Raw genomic sequence first — 27748 nt, 5'->3', positions numbered from 1 at the left:
TAATTTTTAAAGGACCTAGGAAGACCATATTGATGTGTAAAGTTAACTATGATGGGAAAACAGTTAACAGCTCACCCAGTGCCAGCTACCAATATTAAAGTATTTGTAAGTTAAATTTGGTGTAATCCTACCCAGGGGCTTTTCCTTTATTTTTTCCTTTTCACAGCAGATTTTTCTAACAGTTACAATTACTTCAAAACTGTAATCCCATTGTGGAATTATATATACTGTTAAAAAAATATTTTGAAGCACTTTAAATCTTACTCAAAACGAATTTAAAAAAAAGCCACCTTCAACATTCCAAAGCTAAATTTAATTATTGTTTTTACAAGGACACATTTTGTTCATCAGTAAATCAATCCCAGCTAAAACACATCTTAATGACTGAGAGAATTTCTACTCGGTGTCCTGTCAGTGTGGGAACCCAATAACCCAGGTACCAGAGACTCCAAGAAAGTGACAAACTTATTTCTACTTAGTGCTACTTTGATGTCAATATAATCACAGTTTTTCAAAGGCCATAGGTAACTTAATGTTAGTTTGGTCTGCTGTGGAACTAAATATCACATTGTCAACATCTACCCTTGTTCCCTTGGGTCAGTTTTCTGCCAGAAAATCCCATTATTGCTTATTCTGAAGCACCTGAACCTCAGAAAGATTTGCAGTTCAACCAGGTGTCTACAAGGTTGGATACTTCCTGATAGTGTTGTAGTATGCTCAGTCCTTCAGTCACAAAGCACCTATGTGGATTTTCTTATTTTCTGTGGTGGATGTCTTCTGGTATTTCCTATGGGGGGAGGAGTACAGTCTCCTTTCCCTAACTACAGTGAAACCTGAGAGCTTTTGTTTGCCACATCTCTTCTTAACTCAAAGTGAGGAGCTCAGTCTATTTTTGCATGTTCTCCACAAAAGTAAGAGTTGGAATTTCTGTGCCTCCATTTTTTCCATGTCATTCTGCCATAGTGATTTCCATATTCTTGGTGATCTTCTACTCTTTTTCTTAACTTCCTTTCACTCGTCTCCTTGTTCCCAGATGTGTCGTCCTAGCAGTGTTCACATAGAAAAGTGAACTTCTCTGAAGCTCTCCCTGTTAGTCATGACTCTTCTATAAAAACAACTCCATACAGTACAGTTTTTCTTGATAGAAAGGATATTCTTACCTCATGCTTCTAGGGAAACTCTTCCACATTAATATATTATCTATTATTTATTTTTATTGATGTGATTTTACTGCAGTTTGCTCTGCAAGAATTGGGAAGAAGAGATGCCCTCCCAGAAATGGAGCAGTTTTCATTGTTTTTATTCTGATGAATATACAAAATAAAATATTACTGGAAAAGAGTAGTATTTTCCTCCTTGATTTAGTCATCTGGCAAAATATAGGCCTTCCCCAAATATAAATTTAAAATGCAGAGACAAAAATTAATAGGATATATTGGTAAAACACCACAGAAACATTTCCCTCTTTAGATAGGTAACCACATTATTCTTGGACATTGACCAGTGCTTATACTATTTCAAACCTTGATAGCTCTCCCAGTATACAGTAACTTTATGTATTCAATCCAGTTATTTCTGCAGAATTCTATTTACCTGCTGGAGTGACTTCTCCACCTACATCCAGTGTTTTCCACTTGGGGTGTTTCTGATGTTCAGTTCCTGGGTGTACATTTGTTGTTTCATCTGCAAAGAAGTATTATCCCTTGCCTTGCCTTCCCTTTCCCACCTTCCTCTTCCCTTTTCCTGTTGAGATTACATCTGTCCTCCTATAAGAATGCAGCAAGACTGAGACTCATTATATAGTTTTCACTCACTTTTATCTTAGAAAATTACTCTTTGTTGCAAGAGAAGTAACCATTTCCATTCTTATTATCACTTTTTTACTCCTGTTGTTTATGTCTTTTTTTTTTTTAATGGGAACTTAATAGAAGTTCATTACAGTTTTTCTTGAATAATGAGGTTGTTGAGCCTAGTAAGTAATCTTGTGTTAAACTGAAATACTCCTTTGATGCTAAGTATGTATCCTTTGAATCTGCAGACACTTTTTGAAATTCCTTGATGCTTTATCTAACTTTTGTATAGGAAATGTGATTGCAAGGACTAGATGTGATGTATTTGGAGAAATGCTAAAAATTGCTAAAGTGAGCCATTTGTAAATGATAGTGTTTTATTAACTTATCTGCAATGTTGTGGTAAAACAAACTGAACAAACTGTAGTTTTTAATGTGTTCTTTAATTGCAAGTTAGTGTACAAGTCTAATTTAAATTATTAAAAACAAAACTAAGGAACATAAATCCCCAATTATTAGTTCACCTATAAGGAATAATCTTTCCCATTTTGCTCAACAATCCTTGGGCCAAGTGAAATTAGGAATCTTATGTGGTTTCAGTGGGTTTTTTTTGCATTTTTGTTTCCTGTATTTATTGCAGATTTCCACTTGGATACCTTATCTTTGATGGCAGCATGCATGCCTGGCCAGAACAGAACACCTTGGGCTCTGTTCCTGCACTTCTCAATACTCAAATGGGCACTGTAGGTTATACCTAGCATTTCCAACCTCATGTTGTGTGGTGTTATGATAATGTCCTTTGTATAGAAACCCATCATCTGCAGCAACCTCATCTCTGTAGTCGCAATAAGTTTTACATATGGAAGTGGCTGGGCTTTTTCTCTGTTAGAATAACTCATTCAGACTCTGATAAGGTTGAGTCATTCCATTTTTCTCACTTAAGTTTGTCAACTTTTGTCTCTGAAATGGAAAACACTTGAGTTTTGTTTACATAAGACCCTTCATCATTGTTTTCATTACTCCGAGGTAGTTTTAAAAGCATGTACTCTCTAAAAAGCTCCTTAAAAGCCATCTGCATATCAGTATCTCTGATGCTGTGAAACGTTCCATGCAGGCACGAAATTGTTTGCATGAAGCACCTTGCAGAATCAGGACCTTAGTAACTTGTCAATACTATGAAATGCTCTGAAATTAGAGGCTTCCTTTGCATAGTGGTGTCTACAACAGCCAAACAGTTCATGGCCTGTTTCTTTATGTACTTAATTATCCAAAACAAAAGATAATAGTAGCTTGTATTTTTTTACTGTTTGGATTTGAATCACTATTTAAAACCATTTGCCACTCAGTTATTACCAAAATAGCCTCAATTCAGATGAACATTCACTGAATTAGAGAATTTTTTTGAAGCAACCTGTATGGCCTAAAGAGTCTAAACTTTGTTTTTGAAGGAATGTAAGTGCTGGGCATCCACATCCCTGCAACTTCTATATGCCTAACTTTGAAAGTGGAATTCAGTGTCTGTAATAACAACTTAGGCAGTTTTGATGATACACTCCTTAGTTCCTAGCTCTTCACTAATCACCAAATATTTCAGTGTGAATGTTTGATGGTTTATTTTAATTTTCGAAACTTTTCTCTTGTCAGTCATTCTAGTGCCATTCTGTGCAGTTTCTAAGCAACTATTCTGAGAGGAGCACTTAATTGTGATTAATGATAAATGAATTTGTTTAGCTATGTTAATATGCCCAATGAATCTCTCTAAGGCCTTCTTGTCTTGGAGTTTTTCCATTTGTACAGTTGCCTCTGTCTTGGGTTTGGTCATACTTCTTTGTCATTTAACTTGTCTTACATAATTAATCTCATTCAGCCTGGCATTTGCTTGTAATCAATTCAAGGGTCTTTTCTTTGGCACAATTTGGTAATTGTGCAAATTCCCATTGTGATGTTGATCATTTTTGCTTCAAATCAACAGATCATAACCAATTGCTCATTCCATCCAGATCTGCAAAGATCTGCAACATGATGCTGTGGTATATCCCAAGTGCTGAGGCGATCCCCATGGGAAGTTGCATAAACTGTACAGTTGCTAAAAGGGGAATTAAAAATGCAGTGTTTTGCACTTTCTGTGTTTGGTCAGACTTGCCAAAACCCTTTAATATATACCCCAAAAATAAAAGCAATTTTGTTACTTGAAGTCCTAAACATGATTGTCCGGATCCTCAGTTGGTGTAAATTAGCATAGCTCTGCTGCCTTTGGTGGAGTTACGCTAAGATACAACAGTGATGATCTGGGCAGATGCCCTCAGCTACTCTCTTGGGTTAGCATTCATGTTTGATTGCCTTATTTAAATTATTTGAAGTTATAAAATTCCTTGCATTATTTGGTTTCTTAAAATGGCCAGTTGCTAACTCGATTATGTGGTGTCTGTATCTGCACAGTAACATCTGATTTTGCCATGCAGTTAAGTTCATCTCTTTACTTTTATCTCAGTGCTATTGGGACTTTATGTGGCACACATTTTTTGCAGCACTGTAGTATATATATATCAATGTTTTATATCTCTAAAATATCCCATATCCCTCATAAACACCTCATCATAATCTTCTTTTACAATATTTTTGTATTCCCAGTAAGTGGAATTTACATTTGCTCATCTGCATGTAAAAACTGCTCTTCTGCCCTAACACACACAAAATTTCCACTGCTTCAAAGTCTGTTGATTTCTCTCCTTCCACAGATAACAACACTGTGCTCTTTCAGCATGGCCTCAGTTGTATGAAACAACCTTAAATTTTGAGGAGTACTTTAACACTGGCCATCATTAATTATTTTTATACGCTTGACTGTGCTTCCACTGTACTCGGCTTCAGCAGTATATATTTGCTGTAATAAGGAGGCAGAGGAGGAGGACTGATGTATAAGCACATTACTATTATTAGGTATTATTTTTTGGACTGTGGAAAAGAAAAGGAAAAAAGACAGACCCTTCCAAAAATGTATCTAAATAAATTATATTTAAGATGTAGTTTCCATAGTTATAGTATTGACAGTTTCATTCAAATAATGAGCTGTAAAGTAGTCAGTCAGTGATATTGAAAATGCCTTCTTCAGCCTTCAGTTAACAGTTCACTGAGATGAACAGAACCTAGTTTCCAAATTTGCAGACTGCAAATTAATAGGGACATAATTGTGAAAGCATATGATCAGTTAAAAGAGCTATAATTTATTCAAAATATATTAGATACCCAAGTATTTTTCTTCTATATTAAATAGGAAAAGAATCAAAACATACAAATGCAGTTTATAAGAAAACCAAGTCATAGACTTTCTTTTCTTTTTTACAGGTAGAGAACTATTTTTTCTAGGTTAGGCTGGCACTTTTCTTGAATACATTGTGCACAAAAAAAGTATTCTAAAGAATTCTAAAATTCCAACTTACTCCTTTTACCAGTAAAACTATGAGCTTAGGGTTTTTTATTTTCTTGTATAAACTGATGATAGCTAAAAGAAATAAAATGATCCTGCATTAAATGCAATCTACTGAATGCTGAATTCAGAGTTTAATAGGTAAAAAACCAATTGTTTTTGACTCCATGATCAGAATCCCTATTTCAGTAATGAATCAGACATGATGTCGGACATTAGGTAAAAAAATTTAAAAATATTTATTATTTCTTACAAATATTTGTATTTTTTTTCTTCTAAATCCCAGAGTTTTTCTTTAATGGGGACTGAATTCAGTAACTGCTGGGCATTTCACAAATAAGATTTAATTTAAAAGCTGTGAATGTTGGTTATGCTGGACACTGGAGAGAAAAATCACTGGGTTTGTTCGCTGTAAAGAAGAGTTGAAAAAAAATTACAGAAAAGAACCCCCAGGGAAATCATAAAAATTTATATGAAAATAACTGAATCATTTTTTAAAATGATAGATTATGGGTTTCTCCTCAAGGCTTCTCCAGGAACCATTGTAGGTGGTGGTTTGTTTTCTTCTGATGCACTAATCAAGAAACATCTGTCAGGAAAGCGTAAGTATTTTCTATAAGTATAGGTTTAATGAAGGCGGGCCAAGGGCCTTGCTTCTGAATAACACCGAATACAACTTTTGTTACTTGAGTGTGAAGAATCTGAAAGAATGAAATTATTCAGAATTTTTTTTCTTTACTTTTTTAAACCAAGTAAGTTTTAATCCTCAACATTCCCATTCACAGGAAAAGTCCTTCAATGATTCTAATTCTTTACTGAGACCTAATCCAAAATCCTTTTAAGTAATAGAATCATAGAAAAGTTTGGGTTGGAAGGGACCTTAAAGATCATCTAGTTCCAACCCCTCTGCCATGGGCAGGGACACTTTCCACTAGACTGGGTTACTCAAAAGCCCCATCCAACCTGGCCTTAAGTACCTCCAGGGTTGGGGTATCCACAGTGTCCCCGGGCAACTGTGTCAGTAAAACACCTCCCACTGTCTTTAGCTGGCTTTGGATCCGAGATTATGTTCTGCAACTTTGAAAAGCTTTCCCTGAGCAGCGTGTTTTTACTGGAGTGAGAACAATATTATAAGGCCAAATTCCATGCAGAGTTTGCACTTCTTCCACTTGACAAAACCAGTTTCAGGTTGATACTGGCATAGACAGAGCCCTATCATTATTTGTTTTTAAAGAAAAGAGTATTTTTAGAGTTTAACTAAGTATTGGTAAGGAAGTTCTTAACTTTTGTTGGAATTCTATTCAATAAAATAAACCTCTGTAAATTAAAAATTACTGATATTTAATGCAAATGGGAAGTAATTTTCTGAAAATTTTGTATGCAAAACTATAATTCAGAATACTATGTTTAATAATAATTTACCTGATTTTAATACCCTTTTTTTTTGTCTTAACTCTACTGAAACCAGAGTAAGTGCTGCTGATTCACAAATCATAATAAGTAAAAACATCAGGACCACATATCTCCAATTTTTGCAAAATTCTTGTGCATGTTAATGTACCACAGACCAGATGTATTTGTATCTTCATATAAGGTCTTACATAATCAAGAACAATCTCAAAAATATTTTTATTCCATCTTAAAATTCAGAAGGTAGTGGGATTGTCTTTAAGGCTAAGAAAAACTTCTTTTTGTCTGTTCATGTCAATGAAGATACTTCCATTCAAAGGTAAAGTAAATGTAATGAATAAGATATTTATCCAAGGGGTGTTTTTTCTTACAAACTTCCCTCACCATAAAAAGGGGAAATTGGCTGTTTTTAAAGATAATGCCAATGGATTACATTCTCTGCAAGAGATACAGTTAACAACAATAAGTACTGGGAAGTGGCAATCCATGGGACACATTTCTGTAAGATGTAGTTTGCTGGATAACTTATTCCACAGTTGACCTTCTTCTGATCCTATATTAATAGTGAAATTAGTGGTTTTCCTACATCTGGATGGGTGCTAAGGGGTATTATGCCTATCTCTGTTTCATGCAAGAAGGTTAGTAAGATGTTCTTCTTCCATTTCATGTATAGCTGAGGATCTCAACCTCTGAGCTAATCAAAACAGAGAATTTTTATTGCAGCTAGGTTCCTGCCCCGTGTAATATTCTTCCTAATCCTTGTCAAGGGGCTTTTAATTAGCAGGAATGGTTGTAAGGATCGTGATTTTTTAAAAAAGTATTTTGGCAGAGTTTGACTAGAAGATGTAAACGTTCACTCTGGTAATAGAAAGTTATGATTCTTCTTCACCAGCCTGGAAGAAGAAAAGTGTTAATCAAAGTTTAGGCAAGGTTTGTATCAACACTAACCAAGTCGATTAGAAATCAGACCAAGGAGCAGTAAATAGATGCTCAGGGTTATTTGACTATAAGAACACTAAAACAGGAAGTGGTTTTGGAAGTTTATTGGTTTAAAAAAATCAGAGGGAAACCTTCTTGTAAAAGTAATGTAAGGCAAAGTTAGCCCCTCGCTTTTCTAACTCTGTGGTACATGAGAGCTCTGAGCCCTGAGATACAACAGAGCCCAAGAACTGCATGCAGCCACACAGGGCCATTGTCCTGCATGGGCCTTTATCCCTGGCTGTAACCTCCAACCTCCTTGCACTGTGCAGCTGCTTGGGAGACTATTTCTGCAGCTCTCAGACTGCAAACCTGATGTAGCTCCTTCATGAGATGTTTACAATATAAACCAAGCTTGCACTGCCTTGTCCTATGGGAGTTGCAGAAGGGGAAATTGTACAAAAGCATGGACTTTCTGCCTTTTTTAACTGAGAAGAAAGAAAGGAGGGCCAAAGTAAGAAAAGACACGTGCGCATATCCCATGACAATGAAAAGCACAATTCATTCTCAAGTGCTCTACTTAATGATGCCTGGGAACACTTGTGTGGAACTGGAATTATTACTTAAGTGCTGATCAATACAGTCTCAGATTCCAATAGAAAAATGAAGAGTTTAGCTTGAAACAGTTCTAATGGTCTTATCAGAGTTTCCTGCCCTCACTGAAGGGATGTCTCCTTTGTTCTCGTAATGTGCAAACTGCCTCATCCAGTCTGACAGGTTAGGGTGAAATGACACCAATTTTAGGTTATTGAATACTGTGCTTACAGCTCCGTTGTTTCTTTTACTGCTACCCAGAGAGCTGCAGCATCCTTTCAGGTGGAGCAGGAAATTCCAAAGCAGAGGCAGACAGATGCTCAGAGTAGAAGTTGGGAGTATTATCTTGGGTACACAATTCCTCTCACTGATCAGGATATTAGTTGTGATCCACTTCATCTACCACACTAAGAATTTCTGAACATTCATTAACTCTGCAAGCTGGACTTCAAAATCACGACTTTCAGTTGTTGAGAAGAACATGTACGAATACAAGGAAATACACAAATATTTTGAATTTATAAAACTATACAGATAAATTTTCTGATGGTTGAACTTGAGCTAACCAGAAGTGACTGGAATCAAGTAGAATAATAATGCATGATCTTTCTGCAGTAGTCTCTAACTAAAGGCTGCATATCTGTACTGCCAAAAGGAGGCCAAACAGTATTCTCTCTGATACAGTTTTTAAGATGCATTACAGAATTATAAAATCATGTAGACAGGGATATCCAAATGTTAGCTAATCCAAGCTCCTGCTCGTACCAAGTCCAGTTGGAACAGCTTGCTCACGACCTTATCCAGTCAAGTTGTGAGTATTGCCAAGGGTAGAGTTCCCACAACTATTCCAGTGTTTGACCAGAGTGATTTTTTTTGTTGGGGTTTTTTTAATTTATAATAAATTGGCTTTCCCATGCTGAACGCTATCCCTGTATATGCTGTCCTTCAGCCATGCAGCTCTGAGAAAACTTTTGTTATGCCTTCACTGCTCCATCTTGTTTGGTATTCCAAGACAGCAGTAAGATTCCCTTACACTTTTTTCCATAAGAATGAGCAAGCTAACTTCCTCAGTCTTGGATATCAAGTCCTTCAGGCCCAAAACCATCTGGCAATGTCTTGTAGTGGTGCAAACCTTCACCTTAGTATTTGTGGTTCTCAGAGTGCTGGGAAGAAAACAAAAACATTGTACCCTCCTAAGTGTTACTTCATTATGTCCGGTTTGCCTGCCCAGTGTCTACCAGTGGAGTCTGCCTCCAGGCAGTAGGATGGAATACTTGTAGGGATGGGCATAACTGTGGTATTGCCCAACTGTCCTCCTTGCAGACTGGTTCATAACTAAACTCTCACTAGGGAATTTTCCCATCAGTATGAATTAAATATGCTGACTGCATGTCTGAGGTAACTTAGCGCTCAACAATGAGGTTATACTTAAGATTCATGCTCCACACTGACTCTTAAGTCAGCCTGATGAAAAATTAGAGTAATTTTGAGAAGTTTTCAAGAATTAGTATAAAGTCACACAGAAAATCAGTAACAAAACTGGATTTCCCTTAGCTGCACTGTTCATTAGCCTTCTTACTAGACCAGACTGCCTCTCACAGTCTGATATAATTCACACTCGGTATTTTCATATTTCTTCACTTAGGCTTCTGACAAATGTTTTTAGGCCTAGAGGGAAAAAGCTGCTTGTTTTCATGAAATGAAAACTGGAGTATTGTGCTCATTTGCTGTAGATGCTTCACCCCAAAATAGAAAGTAGTATCTCTGCTTTATCTGTCTGGGAAAGCAGAACTCTTTGAGTTTGCTCCCTTTATCCAAATGTTAGCCTGTCCCTGTTACTGGATAGTATATGTTTCCAGAGAGAAACACAAACATGCAGAAGACATGTAAATGTCCATCCGGCGTAAGGAACTTCATGCTACATTAGCACTTCTCAAGGTTACTAGTGAGCACAACACAGTGACTGCATCTGGAGCAAAACATAACTCTCAGCCTTAAGATAGAATTAGTCACCTAAACACATTTTACACCAAACTATTCCTTTTACCTAATGTTTCTGAATGTGCACTGAAAATCGTGGTTTTAATTGCTCTTTTGAAACTGGAGTGGAAGAAAAAAGTTTTTAATAGTGAAGAAAATCCCAGCCCATTACATTTTTTGTCAGTTGGATTATTTTAATGGGCTTGGGGGTTTTTTGCAAACTTCTTAGCCTTCATGCTGCCCTGGGTATATTTCTCAGATAACTCAGAGATGTTTACAATCCTACTGATTTATGGCTTTGCCATAATGCTAGGCTGAGAGAACTCACGTTAGAGGCAGGACTCTTGCTTCTTTCTTAATTATATAGGTCTAGAAATATTTCTTAAGCTTGGTCTTACATACTAATTCTAGATACACCATTTTGAAGAACATATAAATTGGACTTTCTTCATGCTCTTATTCTTTCCATCCTTCCCACTCAGCCTTTTTTTTCCCCCATCCATTTGATCCAACTGTTTCCTTTCCCGTGATCTTGTAGAATCCTTCTCTTTGTTGTTTGTGCATGCACAAGTTGAACAAGGAACAGATAAATAGAATAGCTAAGGAATGGCTAATGTTGTCTCATGCCCAATCTCCTACCAACAGCTTCAGTGGATTGTTAAGGCCACAGACTACATGAAAGCTGGTAATCTTTTTTTCCTCTGCTTTTGGCAATCCTAATCTGATAGCTTTTTTCAGCATTCCTTGCTATGATGCTGACCTTTTGAGTATTTCAGATTCATCGATTTTGCAATCATTCCGAACCTACAGGAAACTCACAGGAAGTGACAGCTTCGAGGTCATACTGCTGGGCCCATCAGGCCCTTTGGTAATTGCTTCACCTAAGACAAGATACACAAGCACAAAAGAGCAGAGCATGGGAGAGGCAGCAGCACAGAGATGAAAATTCAAGAATTACTCTATTGATAATTTTAAGGTGTTCAAGGTAACCATCAGGTTACTTACTATAGTTGACATTCCTTATCAGGGGAAAAATTACTTAAAGAGTGAATTTTCAAAGTACTCAACATTCAGCCTAATTTTAATTTTGAGCTAAAAGTCCCATTTACATCATTAACAGAAAAGTTAGACTGGTTATACAAGCTTTTGAAGACACCTTTCAAGGTGAAGAATACCAAAATGTTATACCTGTGTTACTGTCTTCAAGTGCTTCATTTGGACCCATTGTCACATGCAGGGAGCTATAGAAATCCTGTCACTGGCTGTATGGCAAACCTGGACCAATCTTGCTGTGTGGTGACTGAGTGGCAGATACTTTTGAGAGGCTTAGTGGTTCCCATATTAATAGACCAACCAGGAATAGGACATTCTTCTTCAGAGACAAATGTGTCCACATAAATTTACTGAAAAAAGCCAATGTGGGGTTTGATTCTTTTTTTTTTTGAGCACAGGCTTACAGCAATGCTATTAGGAGACAAGAGAATCCGCATGGCTTTGTTTCTAGTTGTAGGGCATGTTAAAGCTATCTTCTCCTGCATTTTTCTCTGTGCCTCCATCATTTTATGTTATTCCTTCATATACTAATGAAGCTTTTTTTCCAAAGGCTGAGCTGTTTGGAAATGAACATTTGAATTTGCATATGTTGGAACTGATTCATCAGTGGTGCCAGGAAGTGCTCTCTGCTGCAGGGAGGGGATCTGCAGCTGCCCGGTGCTGCCTCCAAGGCAGGCAATGCTGGCAGGAGAGAAAGCGTGGGCAAGGTGCCCAGGGGGAGAACTGATTCACAGCTTCCCCCTGGCAGCTTCTGAGCACAGAGCACCCCCTGGGTGGTGCACAGAAGCTATTTCACATTAGGCACATACCCTGCCTTTGGCAACTGGCATGTTAAGGGGGTATGTGCTGATGCTAGATATGAGAACAGCGGGCAGCACGTCATGGCACTTGCTGCTGGGAAGCTGGGAAGCCCTGACTGGTAGAAAAACAGGCAGCGTGCAGAGGTGGTAATGGAAGGCACAGGAATATTTTTTTCTAAAGCAATATAATTAATTTAAACTCATTGTGTGTATCTGTGCATTCAAGTGCAAGGCAATATTTTATGTGCCAGCATGATGCATTTTAGACTGCTTATAGGAAAATGGATTTCAGTGTAATTAAAAAACATATCATGTTCTTTCTCACCCACACACAGTTAAAAAAATGCAGGAGTGCAATATAGATAATAGCAGCAGCTAAGGACAGAAAAAACAGTACATGCAGAAAATCAGGGAATTAATTAAATTTTATCTGAGGAGAGGAATATGCAGTCAGCCAACCCTAGTTCAGAACCATTCAGTTGCTGGGGATTTCTAGAGGCAAAGAGAAAGAGACAGAGCAATCTCTCTGCAGAGATACAAGAGACTGAAGTTACTCCATGAAGCCTCTGAGCCAAAATTATTTTAGTCTCATGCCTGGACTAGCTTCACAGGCCTGGCTTTGTTCCTTCATGGATAGAAAGACTGTACGATGAAGGTGGCAATAACAAATCTTCCCATTCTACGCTTCTTTCTGATCTCCAATCTGTACTTCTCCCAGTGTCTTCTGAGAGGACTTAGTAATGCCCCACCAGGAGGTATCCTTGTTTGGATCCCCCTGATCTCCTGTCCACTCTTACTGGAACTGCATTGGATCCAGTGCCAAAAAAACCCTGACAAGATGGAAAAAGAATTTTCTAAATTCACCCATTTGCCCTTCCACCACAATTTTTTCTGACTCTTGTAATTTCCTGAAATCCTCTTCCTTTATATGTGCTTTGGGTTTGGCATTTAAATTTCCCTATTCCCTCCAGTGAGACCTGTTATATCAGTAGCATTCTGCTAAGTGAGCAATGCTAGCAATATTTTACATGTGGAGAAGTAATATTTAGCACTTTTGCTAAAACTAAATTTCAGTGATTGAGTACTCCTTCTAGGTAGAACAAATAGAGAGAAATAATTAACATATGAATCTAAATTATCTAAATTTAACTTTTTTTTTTTTGGCTCACAATGCATCTTTATGAAACTTTGATATTTATAAGGGTCTGACTTTGCATGGTCATTATAGGTACATTTGTGAGGATTGGATCATAAATTTAGCCTTGAACATGAAACCATAGATGTAAGATCTCCTTGAAATATTCATTATCTGCATGACTGTCTCAGAGTTTATGCTGCCTCTTGAACCAATTCAAATATTCTCAAATGAGCTCTGCATGCAATTTCCAGAAGTGCCTGGTGTTAGCCTGTTTCTGCTCCTTTTGAAGCCAGTGATAAAGCTCACAAGGACTTTAATAAAAATAAGAGAGGGCAAGATACTTAAAATGACTCATTGAGTCTTGACAGCCGATAAATTCTGTATTAAGGTTTCACACACAGCACTTTCTCCTCTGACACAAGGGCACAATGTGTACCCAGTCATTTCAGCAATGTGAGAGGACCACAAGCAATGCAGACAGCAGGAATTATAAAATCAGCTGGGAGAAAAGAACAGGAGGACAACAAGGGTGATGAAAGAAGAGATAATGAGAAAAAAACAACAAAGATGAAGGAGGAAAGAGGAAAGAAACATCAACTTCAAGGTTATTAGAGATCATGAAAGGAGGAAGGATGAGGGAGGATCAGAGATTGAAGACATCAGCCAAAGGGGACAGAGAAAATAAAAGAAGCAAAACAGAAAATTTTAAAGAGTCAAAAAGAGACAATGAAGAAGAAAAGGTCTTGGGAAATGAGGAAGTAGAATGCAGAAGAGAAATGCTGGAGAGGAATATGGAAGGACAGCAAACTATGGAGCACTGCAGGAAAAGGACAGCAGATTGAAAATAGGGTGAAAGAGGCACCAGGAAAGAAAATGTAAGGAGTAGAGTGAAGAAGTATGTAGATATGGCACCTCACTGAGGAAAATTAAGGGAAAAGAAATCCATCCTAACAAAACTGTTTTTCATTGCAGGTTCATAGATACGTTGTGTAGGTAGAAGGTTTTTGTCTAGGCGTCTAAAGAAAGTATCATCACTCGAATTCCGAAAACAAATGCTATGGTAAAAATAGACAATAAAAGACAACAGGATTAAAGTGGAAAATATCTGTATTCATACTGGAATTAGATCAGACAACAGCTTTTCTGTACCATCATGAGGAAAAGAATCAGCATCATTCCCACTTCACATGCTTAATTAGAGCTTGAAAATCTACCAAAATACCTGGGCCTGAAAATAAGATTTTTAGATATTTATACATCCAGATTGCTTTCACAGAGCTGGCTAGAACAGTAATGTCTGGGAGGCATTGCTGTGACTACTCAGAAGCATAAAGACAAAATGAGTTGCTGCTATCTGTCCATCTCCTGCTAAGGTGGTGTTTTCATAACAACAGCCACAACACTGACTTACTGACACACCTGTGGCCGAAAATCTGTGCTGAGGACCACACAGCTCTGTTCATGATCTTGTTTCTCACCCTGGAATGCTCCCTGCAGGTTAGTGGTGAGTGGCAGAGGATGGAACTGGAGGAAAGCTTGTTCTTTCTTTTGGCCTCTTAACTAGTTAAAAAGAGGACTTATATGTCAAAAGCTGCAAACCTGCCATTTTTGACAAGCCCTCAAATTCATGAAGGGATAGACACACAATAAACTTACTATACCCCACAGAAAAAGCAGTTTTTAATTTGACAGAGCTTCTTCTCATTCCTTCCCTTTCTTGCCCTCTCCTTTTTTTCTCCTCTCTCACATATTCAATTCAGGGAACTGCAAACACAATTTTTTTACAATTTTACTTTTGTAACTTTTGTTCTGGGACTACCTCACTAGAAAAAAAAAAAAAACCACAATAATTTATGAATCCACATGCAGTTTCAGAAGACAGCTTCTTAGCTGCAAACAGAGCAGTGAATAAGAATCTATACTTCTAGCATATTTTCCTCTTCTGTGTAAAGTAATTTAGACTCTTTATTCTCCAATTTTCCTCTGACAAATCCTCCCCTTTTCCAAAGCAGTATTGTGAGATTTTATCCAGTAATGTTTTTAAAATACTCAGATCTTCAGACAAAAAAATAGAAATGCAAGTATTATTGTGTCTGTCTTCCAGCCCCCCAACCTATGAATTCCATTCCTGGTGATTCAGTCAAATAAAACAGAATCTCAAATAGATGGAAACCACCAGACAATAAAAAATTCTACATTCTGCTATGAAAAAATCCCACAGGAAACAATTATATTTCTCTAGTCTTTCTGAATCTTCAGTAGAAAAATCACACCTCTACTGTATAGATTGACAGCATGGTCAAAATAAAACTATGGGAAAGATATAATTTTCTACTAATCCCAGTTCTTTTGCAGTGTGGAACATTCTGAAGAACCATTCTGAATTTTTGCACAATTTCCTGATTTATTCCCTTATTCAATTTGATTTTTCTTTCGCTAGCTACATCCTTAAATAGTTACAGTTTTAAATAGTTAATTAGTAATTTATAGGATATTCTCTCTGATAGACTGATACTTGTGTTCACTTTCTTCACAAGGGAAGATTGGATGCACAATGTAGTAGGTACTAAGTGCTGTAAACTAAACAGTAAAGGTAACATCAGTCTTTAGTGCTGATACATCAGCTTACTAATGATGGGTCATGAAAGGTGTTTTGTAGGAAGTCATTGCAATTGGCCAGTGTGAGAGAGACTGATGGTTTAATTCTTTTCCATGGGAGCTGATATCCTCAGCACAAAAGTAAAATATTGAAGTACTTTTTATGTCTTTATCAGTATGTTTTGGATCTAGTTTATGTTTTTAAATAATTTGAAAAAGTAAGTCAACCAAAGTCATACACAATAATGAGGACAAAACTATTGCAGTTCTGTCTTTGCACTTTGTGTAAAATCCTATTTGCTCTCATGCTAGTAAAGCTGTAAAACTAAGTATGTACACTACATGTAAGCTTATCTTGCTCCTGTGGACCTAGATAAAAGCCTAGGAATATAGGTTTAAATATGGGTCTTATTTGTAGTGCCCTATGCTGGTGAGAGATGGGGGGTCTTGTGAGCTCAGGTTTCAACAAGACTTTTAACCATTGGCATTTGGACCAACCCTCCCAGAGCTCACTTGGGCATTGCATCCAGTTCCTCCCCAGTCCCAGGAACCTCCCTGAGTTCTTCAGGCTGCCAGAAGGTTGTTTTAATTGCTGCACACCTTCAGTCTTTCCACAGTGAAGAATCAGTAGCAGAGCTTAAGTGTATTCTTCTCAATTTAACTCTCACCTTTTTTCTTCATGCTATTGAATCTAAGCCCAATACTGAATCCAGCTGCCACAGCTGTTGTTGTTCTGCTGCCTGCCCTACTTTCTGCTTCTGCTTATTTTCCCAAAAATGCTTCTCTGGGATGGTCTGTGAAATGAATGGGACATCAAGGCACTGCTAACTGCATTCCACTTCCCTGACAAGCCCTTTCTTTTACTAGATGCCCTGAATTTGTAGTCAAGTGCTAGTATTCTATGTTCTGAACTTCGCTCTTCAGAGAGTCAGTTCCTTTTGTCACCTCCCTCATTACAGTACTAAAATATTTCCTGTGCTGCAATAAGCTATTATGTAGATTCTACAAATGAGTTTCTGATCCTGCCAAGTTAGATTTACTTTAAGTAAGCAAGGAAAACTGCAGCTCTCTTTTTCCACACACTCTAATAGTCAAAGTTTTGCATCACCTGCCTCTTACAAGCACCTGTGCATACGTTTTTCTGGCCTTGTTGTATGTACATATGATTGATTAAGTCAAATATATATAGGTAGTAAATGATAGCAAGTAGTAAGGTATGTGCAAGTCTTACATATGCTCAGATATTTGGAAAATACAGACTGCCAATTCCAATAGAACAAGAACTTAGGGTTGTCTCTTTTATCTGATCTGTTTAGGATAGCAAGTAAATATTATAATAGCTTCATAGTTGTAACAGACTGCTGCATATCTGCATCCTATGTGTCATATTCTTAGAAGCACTTCCCATAGAATGGAAACATCAAGAAATTTAAGTGTTTCAGAGTTTTAAAATGTTCTTACCAACTGCACTAAACTCCTATTTCATCTGTTATATGAAGGTAAATATAAGCTTATAAGATTTGAAAATAAATATTATAGTGCCAAAATCAAAATTTTAAAGGTCTTTCTGAAATCCTTGCCAACATAAAGATCTCATCCGGTTTAATCAAAAGTAGGATTTTAAACTGATATGAACTGTGCAAAGTCGTTTCTGAAGATATTAAATTAAATTTACAGCAGGGTGATTTCTTCTTTAGCTTCAGTTGCTTATTTTGTTTTTTTTAAACACAGAAATAAGCTAGCTTTTAAATTGTGTAAGACTGTCCAAATGGTTGAGGTGCAATGGTCTTATTTTGAGACTGATTGATGGGATATACTGGTGCATCTTAAAAATCCTGTTTGTTAAGACACTATTAATCATGCTGCCTGTAACAAAAAGTCTTGGAAAAGATGAGAAAAACATTGTTCAGTTTTGCTAATAGCTTATCCTTGAAAGGATAGAAAGTCTGGAGAGGAAAATAGTGGCTTCAAATCATGGGTTCATAAAGAAGAAATCGTTGTAGTTACCTCAGACAGTCTGCAGAGGAATAGCCCCATGGCTCTGGGTTCTCCTTTAATCATTATAATGCCATGGACATTTAGAGCCAAAATTTAGTCAATTCCTTTAATTAATTGTTACCCCTGTATCTTTTGATTCAGCATCTTAAGAGGCTTCAGTGATGCAGCTAATCTTGATAGAAATATGAGATAGACATTACAGACCACTGAAGCTACCTAGCATGAAAAAAAAAAAAAAATCACATGAAGCAAGAGATTGTCTCTCTGTAGATCTCAAAACATTTGCCTAAAAATAAAAATAAATAATGAGAACATATATATATATAGATACAGAGTATTTAAATTATAAGATATCACATAAGGTACCCTGACCTCTTATTTTTTTAAAGAAATAACCAAAGTTAATGCTAGCCATGTGCAACCACAACAAAGAGTGAAGGGTAGGAGTCATATGGACTGAATTATGACTCCTTTATCAAGGGTCATATTTTTACATAATTGGTATCAGAAGGATCTATGCAGAAATTACTGGCTTTATATTTCTATAAGCAGAAAGATTGATGTGTGATGTCAACCTCTATGTTGGTCTTTAAGATACTAAGAGCCATGTTAAAACACCTTCCATGCAAGACCACAGTCATGTATTTGGTCCTGTGCAAAGACAAAGCAAGAGAGGAGAATTGTCTCTAAGCATGTTGTTTAGATTTCTTGTCCAAAGTGCACAGCTTCTTTGGGATGAAGAAGAGAAACTTCAGTATTGTAGGCAGCCCCACAGATTTTACCAGCTCACATCTGAGAACTTCTACCGTATTTTAATGTTTTCTACAGAATAACTGAGTGGGTCCAGATGAAGATTATATGGGAACTTCATTGAATACATTCCAGTTTAATTTGTCTTTCAAGGTAGCAATAGTCATGTTTGAAGTTTGGCCCTGTGGAGCTCCTCAGAAGTAGGTAATGCTGACTAGCTTAAAACAGCTAAAATTCAGCTTAATGGAACATGACGACTCCATTGCACTGAATTGTGGGTTGCTTAATTCCTGATTTTAAGAAATGTTCAAGTCTCTGCAGAAACCTCGTGAAACAAAAGTTTACCAGTATGGACCAACTTTGAGGAAAGCAGACATGTAACTAAAGGGCAAAAGCCAAAGTCTGCATGAACTCCTGATTCAAACAGTGAAAAAATTCAATGTTATAGAAATCTCGTGTTTTAGAATGCAACATCTGAATTTGTGAGCAAGCTTTTTTGAATTTGAATGCTTTCTCCAAATGAAGCTTTAAATAGCATAGCTAAAATTCAAAACTCAGGCTCAAGAAAAGTGACTTTTTGGAATTCAAACAGCATTTGTCTGTTCAGTAAAATGCATATGAATTAATTCTTTGTCTTTTCTGTGATTTAGTATAGCAGTTCAAATACCAGCTAATGATTTTGCTTGGCATTCTAATGTAGCTTTTTCTGTGATGATCGCAATCATCTTTGCAATGTAGAAAAAAACATTTTCTTTGATGGCTCTAATGTCATTCCACTGTTAGAAATTCCACTGAGAGATGTATAATTTCTGTCTGGTGCTGTAGCTTGGTGTTTGGGTGGGTTACCATTTCTCTGCAAGAGGCCAGCATTACTTCCCTGTCTACACATTTTGTTTTTCTTAGGCATTTCCTTTGCTTCATGGAGAGGTGAAGGGGTCTCTTCATGGTGCGACCTCATGACACTGTGCAGTGGGATTAGAGCAATAGCTCCAGTGGAAAAGAAAATTACTTGCTGAAATGTTAGCCACTACCTAAGCATACACCATGGGGATAGTCCCTTTGCTGTCAACCCGACTCATTCCTGGCGGTGTAAGGATGCTGGATTGCTGGGAAGTCTCCACTAATCTGCCTGTACTTGAGATATCCAGGAAGCATTTGAGTGGGCAACTGAGGAGTAGCAAACAAAAACATTTTATGAATGAAAAACTATGTTTGTCCCTGGTGTGGAATTAAGCTCAGGTTTAGCAATGGATAGGGGTCCCAAAGCTGGCACCTGAGGAAACAAGGACAAAGCCAATGAATATTTTTAAACGGGCAGTTATGTCTTTCCTGTGAGTAACTGCTCAATGTCTCTTCCATTGTTATTCTAGGTGTCCCACCCCTGGGTGTGATGGCTCTGGGCATATTACTGGAAATTATGCTTCTCATCGAAGGTATGTAAAGACAAGGTTTTGTTATTTAAATCAAATAACTGCAGGGCTAGAAGGTACCTCAACTGACCTAGCCACTCTCTGAATATTGAAGTAGGATTGAGTGTTGCACAGACATGCGTTGGTCTAACTCATATTAACCGTTAATGAATAACATTTCTCAGCTTCAGCATTACTCACTATCCAAATAGGCAGGAACATTTTTGCTAATATCTAGCAAAGTCTTTGTACAAAATAAATTCAGTTTTTCTACCTTCTCTAGTAGCCCAAGGAAGCAATTCAACATTCATGCTTGTTGCTTTACATTCTGAACAGCTTTACTCTTCACAGTCTGGACTCGAATCCTACTCCTGCATTTTTTTCCCCACAAATTGTGTATTTCCTGAATGTTCATATCAGTCTCTTCCAGTCTCACTTCATATTCCTTGAAATGCAAAATTGGACCCTGTTCTTTACCTCCTCTCCCAGATGAAGCCTTACCAACTTTAATCAGCTTTAAACCTCTTTCATCTAATACGTACTAGTCTTGTTAGTACATTTCAGAAAAAAAGTTTGGCTTGTCCTTAAATTGCAACACATTGTATTACATCAAGCCAGAAGAATGGAAAGAGAAATTTACAGATGAAAGCTGTTACCTTAACTGCCTAAACTATAACTTTACCAAGGGCCAAAGAACACTTCTCATTCACTAATTAGGATATTGATCAATTGCAGTGATCAACTACCACTGTAGAGGTAATGGTATAAATGCTGTGTAATTAGCAATTCCCCTGTGGCTATTTGAAAACTAAATCAGTAGAGAAGAGCTGTGCCATATTTTGTAAATATCTATCTACTGTTTAATCAAAGAATAACAGTAAATAATACTGTAGTACATCTCTCTTGTGTTAGTAAAGGCTCTTTATTCCCACACAGGCTAGTACTGTTGAATCTGGATATTTACTTTTGTCTTGGTTTTTGAGACAAAACTTCAGGAGGAAACACTCTGGAATGAGTGTTCCTCCCTGTTTCCTCCATCAATGAGACAAATGGGTCACAAGAAGTGAAAGTGGGAAAAAGAAACCAAACTGTTTAACACACAAACAAAACAGGGCAGAACAGGATAAAAAAACCCCTCAAAATACAACAAATTTCCAGAGAGGGAAGAGACACCCGGGCTCGGACCAGCCAGAGCCACCCCGCAGTCCCGTCGGGGCCACCCCCGCAGGCTCCCTGGACCAGCAAGGAGGGAAGGGAGGCAGTGAGGCAAGGGGAAGGAAAGGGGAAAAAAGAAGAAAAAAACCAACAGAACCTTTTCCCAGCTAGCTGGAACCCAAAAGAAACCCAAAAAACAGCACAGCGCTCCCGGCGCACTCCCTCCCGAGCCTCACCGAGCCCCTGCCCGGGCCCTGGAGCCCCTGAGCCTTTGGGCTGAGCCGTTCAACCGCCCCCTCGGGTCCGTGGCTCCGGCCCCGCCCCCGGGTCCATCCCAAAGGCACAGCGTCCTTGGGCATTGAGCGGGCGGTTAAGGAATAAAGCGGCTTCGTAACATCACCCCAGGACAGCTTTCTTCCCTGAGTCCCTGTAGTTTTACAGCTGGCTATAACTAGTCAATACACAAATTCCCGGTTTAAATATATTCCCACTAAAAGAAACAAATAGTTCAAAGTCAAAACATAAATAAAATAAGAGATTGGGAACATACCATATTTTGTGTACTGTGAAAATGAAAGATCACAATATTGATTTCTGTAATGCAGCATTAAATATCAAAAATACAAATAACATTATAAAGGAGAAGAGATAAGCATTTTAAAAGCACTTACATGATGCAGAAGATTAAATCACACTTTCAAAGGGATTTAAGGTCAAATTTAGAGCTACATTTCACTATATGTAAACTTACCAGCTAACACCCTACCAACATTATGCTTGTTGTAACTCAAACCCAACTTCAGGGAAGCTATTTATGTGTTTGATCATCTATTTAACCAGAAGCAGGTGGGAGAGTGAAGATGCAGAAGAACAGTGTTACTAACAAGAAACCTGAAAGCTGGCAAGGTTGGCAGGGGAGAATCACTGAATGTTGACTCGTTTTTTAAACCCTTTCCCTGTGCATTGTCTCCGGGCCACTATAGGACTGGACTGGACCGTGAGCTGAATGGTGTTACCTCCTTTTGTCTGTAAATTCTTACATTTCTTGTATTTTTGCAGATGACTACTGGACCAAGTTTTCATTTGATTGTGCAACATAATTAAGTACATATAAAGATATAAAAAGTAATTTTACAAAACAAAGAGATACTGTATTTGTCTAGTCCATTGGGATTTAACACATGCAGCCTTTTGAAATGCTACCGTGTCTATATTGACCACATAACTCCTTCATCTCTCTTCCAAAAAGGCCTCTGGCAACCCCATGTCTTCGGCTGCCTATAGGCACAGAAGCACTGACACGTAGTCAGTGAAGTAACATTTTCTTTGCTTAAATCCCCAGATGTCCCCAAGAGACCTGTCACATTTACACAGAGCCAGCCTTACCCTGTTCAGATCATGATATCTGTCAAGGCCATTTCTGAGGTGGGAGGCTGGCAAAATGAAATCTTTTAAAGGGCAGAAAACCAGTAGCCTAAATCTGGAGCTGTTAAGCGTGAAAGACCCCACAGCATGTTGTCAGTTAGGCTTTCTAATTCCCAAACTGCAAATTAGCATTTAGGTCTGTCTGTGTCTGAGTTAGCATTTTTGTTTGTATTTGATACCATCAGTTACCACCCTCTCAGTTTCAGAAGGAAGGGAATGACAAACTTCTCTCCTAAATGGCTGCCGAGATGCCTGGGTATCATCTGTCTTTAAAATGGCTGCTCAACAGCAAGCACACATGAGGCAGATTTCACTGCCATAATTCTGCAGTTCCACATATTCTTCAATTTATGCAAGAAGTTACAGCAGCATGTACTGCTGTTGAGTATCCCTCCCTGTCTTTTGTCTTCATATATGAGGAATTAAACTCATAGAAAAATGAAGTACTATGCTTACCTTGTAATAGCTTTGGTTATTATAGGATAAAAAAATTTAAGCAAAGGCTCATACTTGACATCTGTTTTCTCGGTGGATCTGCTGTCAGAGGAAAGATGAATTAATCATAGCCTCAGAAGCTGTCTGTTGGAACTGTCTGTTTAGAAGACCTGAAAGGTCTTAAAATTTCTAATAAATCATAGTGCCAGAATAGAAAGATCTATTACAGAGAGATGATACACCAAAATACCAATAAGTAGGTGATAATTAAATTGATTTAATATGTAGAAAGCTTTAAATCATTAGTCAAGGCAGAATTTCTTTGTTCAGATTTTTTTATGAAAATGTCATCATCTACAAGAATACCCATCTGTACACCTACTAAAAAAAGTACTGCTTTCTGAGGAATTTCTATTAACTGTTTACTTTTCAGATGAAAATTCTGATTATTCTCACACAGTGAGTACAACTAGTCTCAGAGATAAATGAGGGGTATCTTTAACTCCCATCCCCTCCCCTTCACTTTTTGCAGACCAGGTTTTATGCCAGGCAGCGAACCAGCCTGTTTCTGAACTTTTCCCTTGCCCTAGAGCCAGCTTCCTCTTATTCTGAATCCCTCAGACTCCCTTCCTCCTACTTCTTTCTTACAGGCAGCATTATTATTTTTGAAGCAAATTGTCCTTGATTGGCACAGGCTTTCTCAGATTTAGTTTGTACACAAGGAACTATGGTACTTTGGTGTCCACTGTGCAGCTGGAATAAACAGCAGTTTGCTTTGAAAAGGAAAATGGTTACATTTAAAATGAAAAATGAAATGGGATGAGAGCACAGATCCATATATCAGAGTGCAGATGCCTGCTCCAGTAATGCTGACGTGATCCCTGGTGTGACACTGACCCCAGGCTACTGAAAGTCTCCCAGGCAATTCTAAGAAATTATTTGGGACTCAGTGTGGGTCCAGATCATTCTTTACAGACAATACGAGTGTAGCTGTCCTGCTTTACAGAGACAGAGAGCTTAGCTCTACAAATGTGAACTTTCTGGTCTTGGGTCAGAGCAGCAGTTCTAGGTTCCTTCTATTTAGCACTGTAGATGTAGCCATGACATCTCACTAAAAGTTTCTAAATATACGTTGTCCAAAATCTTGTGGCAGCATTTCTCTCTTTCTTTAAATGACTTATTTATGACTTTTCAACATGTAAACTCTGGTTTTGTCTATTTTTCATTTTCTAACACAGAATTCTGCCTGTGATTGCATCACCTTTTTCTCTGCTTCATCCCCTCAGTCCTCACTGGTTTTGACAAGACAAAATAACTGAAAATTTTGTTACCACTTTTTCTGTCTCTTCTTCGCAAAGACAGGACCTACTACACAACACTCAAGTACCTTTTGTCATGCTGAGAACAGAAATCTAATCTTCTATTTTGTTTCTTTCTCTAGGGAAATTTTTCTTTGGTGACACTTCTTTGTCTCTTGTGTCAACACTTGAAGGTGTTCTACTGGTGGATTTCTTTTTTCAGTGTTGGTAGTTAAGATGGGAATAACACTTAAATAGAGGACAAAGCATGGTTTTTTCCACAGACATTCTTGTATCCTCAGATACCAACTACCTAAAAAAATCTTTAAAAATCTGTTAAGGTCATTGTCAAGTCTACTAAGTGGTTTCTATATTGAATTCTTCATATGCAAAGGAAAGATGAGCATGTGTAGTTAAAAGCAACATTCTCAGTCTTTAGTTAAATTTAACATTGGTTAGCCTAACATATAACTTTGTCTCTACCAAATCTTTCTGTCTGTGTAAATTCTGAGCACTTGAACTCCTTCTCTGGAAGGCATTGAAAGCTCTGAGCTCTGTCATGTTTTTATTCAATCATTCTATAGGATTCCTATGTAATGTTTGAGAAGGTTTGATAATGTTTCTAATGTGCTCCCAAGAGAAATCTTTAGTCCTACGAAGAGATACTCCTGTCTTTTCTGTTCTTCCATCCCTCTCAGACATAGAGGACATAATGTCTCTCAGGCCTGAAACACTGGCTTCTATTCCTTTTAAAGATGCCATTGCTGCTGCTGAGTCAGCTGAAGGAATGATTAGGCAGAGGGTTTAAAAGCTGTCTTCTCAGACTCCTCGGGGAGTTTCTGTGCGTGTGGTCTGGACAGCGCCAGCAGTCCTGTCGTGCATCACAAACCCACACGTGCGGATTCCCCCTCGTGGTGGCTGCTGCAGCTCTCCTAATTTAACCCAGGATTGCCTATTTTGCCAGTTTCTCAGATAGAAAGTGTATTCCTGTAAAGTGTACCCAAGAATGAAAAATTGCATTCTAAAATGTTTTCTTTCACACAGTCTTTCAGGCTGTCCACGAGCAAAGAAAAGTGGAATCAGGATAGCACAAAGCAAGGAAGACAAAGAAGACCAAGAGCCAATTAGGTGAGAACAAATATTGTCAAAGGGCCTTTGTGTGTTTTATAAGTTCTTATGTATCTTCAGGTTTTTTTAAGGCATAAATGTTATTGTGTGATAGTTATCCAAGAGTGGATGACCACATTGATTTCTATGAGCAAGTCTAGTATCTGTGCTTTTTTCAGCAAAGAATACCTCAATAGTCAAGGATACAATCTTATATAATTTAGAAATAGTTTAAAATTCTTCATTTTCACATGATATTAAAAAATCATTAGATCTTTATCTCCTGAATGCCCCTTAAAGATGTTTGCATACTACAGGCAAACCATACATGCTAAATAAAGGTTGTTATGGAATTGAGTGTTTATATGAGACTGCTGCAACAAATCTGATTGTTCATGCAGTTTGCAACAGAAACAAATGCCTACCAATAGGTCCTGGTTTCTTCTTGCAAGGCGGTCTGATATCAGTGGCCACTGAACATGCTTAGACTACTCAGGACCAGATCCTCAGTGGAGAGTTGCAGCAATATTTTAGTTCACAAACAGTGAAGTAATTGGCCTTTAGTTTAGACATGTTATGTAGCAACACATTGAAGAGAAATTACCATGATTTTCTTTAAACATTTCACTTTGAAGATTCTAACCTGTTCCTTCTAACCTTGGTTATTTGGTTTTTCGCAGAATTTTTTAGCTTTAACAGAGCAACTGTGTGGGGAGATTCCCAGTTAAGGAGAACCGTCAGATGAATACAGAACTGCCTTCATTGGTCTCTGGGCTGTAGCACATAGTTTGATATAATCACTCCTTTTCAAAGAGTGGTTAAAGGAGATCAGCATTTCTAATGAGGTGCTCTGATCACGTCATAATTAACTGTGTATATGTGACGTTTTCATGACTTTGGACAAGTCTCCTTTGGGTTCCATACCTATAAATAAAATGTACCAAGGATTATACTAAGTAATATTTTATGCTAAGTAGGGTTTTATGGGCAATTTCACTGCTGATCAGAGCTCAGTAGCAAACATTTCAATTCCACTGTGATGTTTACTGTGGTAAACACCTGCAATTCAAATACAGATCTCAGTCCTGTTGTTGCAATGGCATAATGTCAACAGCTGTGACTGAGTCTACTGGTTAGTCTCCTTGGAATTTATCAAAGAACTTATTTATCTTTAAATGATAAAGTTCTGCTTGTAATTTTACCCACTACACAGTATCTCGACTACTTTTGCCACCACAGTGTAGGATTATTCTTTCCTTTTCATGTCAGGTTTATTTAGGCTTTGTTTTAGAGGCTACAAATGTCAAAACAATAAAGTTTATCTCATCTATCTGCTATCCAGATGTCCAGTTCCTGGCTGTGATGGTCAGGGTCATATAACTGGAAAATACGCATCCCATCGCAGTGCATCAGGGTGTCCTCTTGCTGCCAAAAGGCAAAAGGACGGATACCTAAATGGCTCACAGTTCTCTTGGAAGTCAGTGAAGACGGAAGGAATGTCATGTCCAACACCAGGATGTGATGGCTCAGGACATGTCAGTGGTAGTTTTCTTACTCATCGTAGGTGAGTAACTATGACTTACGTTTTTCATTTATGTTTATTATTTCAATAAGATTTAAAATACAGCTTTTTGTCATGGCATTTCTCTGTTGCTTTTGAATTTCATTATTTATTACTTCAAAAAATAATCTGCTTACATGTATTTGTAGGTAACTTGAAATCCAGACACACTTTTTTTTTTAATGCAAGCCCTTGCAGATACAGACCTTCACTTGAATGTATAATATACAGAGAATTTTAGGGGAAAAAAACCATGCATGACTGTAACTGTAAGTTTCCTATTGCTTTATTGGATATTTCTGGACAAATTACCTTGGGGCAGACTTTGTAAGACATATCTGAGTCCCCCTGATTTTCAGAGATGTCAAACACATTCTTGATTCTCAAACATCAGAGCATGGAACTGAAGAATTTCAGGAAAGAGTTCCATAAAACCAAAGTACTTTTATTCATTTGGTAATGAACATGCTTGTTTAAAACAATATATGTAGAATATGGAACAGTATTTAAAACTAATGAAATGTAAATATTTGACAAAAGAAATACAAAGCTTGATTTTTTCATAAACTTGACAAAAATAAGAGAGCTTTGATGATAACATTTTTCATAGCTTGTAAAAGCAGGAGAAAGTGGCCAGTCTCTTAGGGATAAAACTTGCTGCCATTTTAGATATTAGATTATGAAGAAACAAGGATTTTTTTGGAGCTCTGGCAGGGAATCTAGGCCTGAAAATGAGTATAATGTCAGAGCAAATTTCTTATTATATAATCGCTAATATAAAACTCTGTTACTTCAAATATGTCAAGTTGATGTCCCTAATTTGTCACCCTCTCCAGGCAGACCTCAGTTGAACTTCTGTACCCTTTAGTTAGCTAAACCAATTTGATCTTGTTTTATAGTCA

General features: G+C 37.6%; 1 protein-coding gene and 1 long non-coding RNA gene across 2 annotated transcripts in view; one reads left to right on the top strand and one right to left on the bottom strand.

Moving 5' to 3' along the window:
- Positions 1 to 27748, top strand: part of MYT1L (myelin transcription factor 1 like) — a 179023-nt gene that overhangs the window by 128633 nt on the left and 22642 nt on the right. The window contains exons 15-17 of the mRNA XM_069011517.1: positions 19827 to 19889; positions 25223 to 25306; positions 26628 to 26849. Coding sequence (XP_068867618.1) covers positions 19827 to 19889; positions 25223 to 25306; positions 26628 to 26849 — 369 coding nt within the window. The remainder of the gene's footprint in view (positions 1 to 19826; positions 19890 to 25222; positions 25307 to 26627; positions 26850 to 27748) is intronic.
- LOC138108615 (uncharacterized) lies at positions 292 to 21795 on the bottom strand. Its single transcript, XR_011150031.1, has 3 exons — positions 21772 to 21795; positions 1594 to 1766; positions 292 to 1043 (listed from the first exon to the last, which is right to left on the bottom strand). It is a non-coding gene; the product is annotated as an uncharacterized lncRNA (long non-coding RNA).

This window comes from Aphelocoma coerulescens, chromosome 3 (genome assembly GCF_041296385.1).
Source record: "Aphelocoma coerulescens isolate FSJ_1873_10779 chromosome 3, UR_Acoe_1.0, whole genome shotgun sequence".
Classification (NCBI taxonomy): domain Eukaryota; kingdom Metazoa; phylum Chordata; class Aves; order Passeriformes; family Corvidae; genus Aphelocoma; species Aphelocoma coerulescens.
The sequence above is the reverse complement of the archived record's forward strand: the minus strand, read 5'-3'. Positions and strand labels throughout refer to the sequence as shown.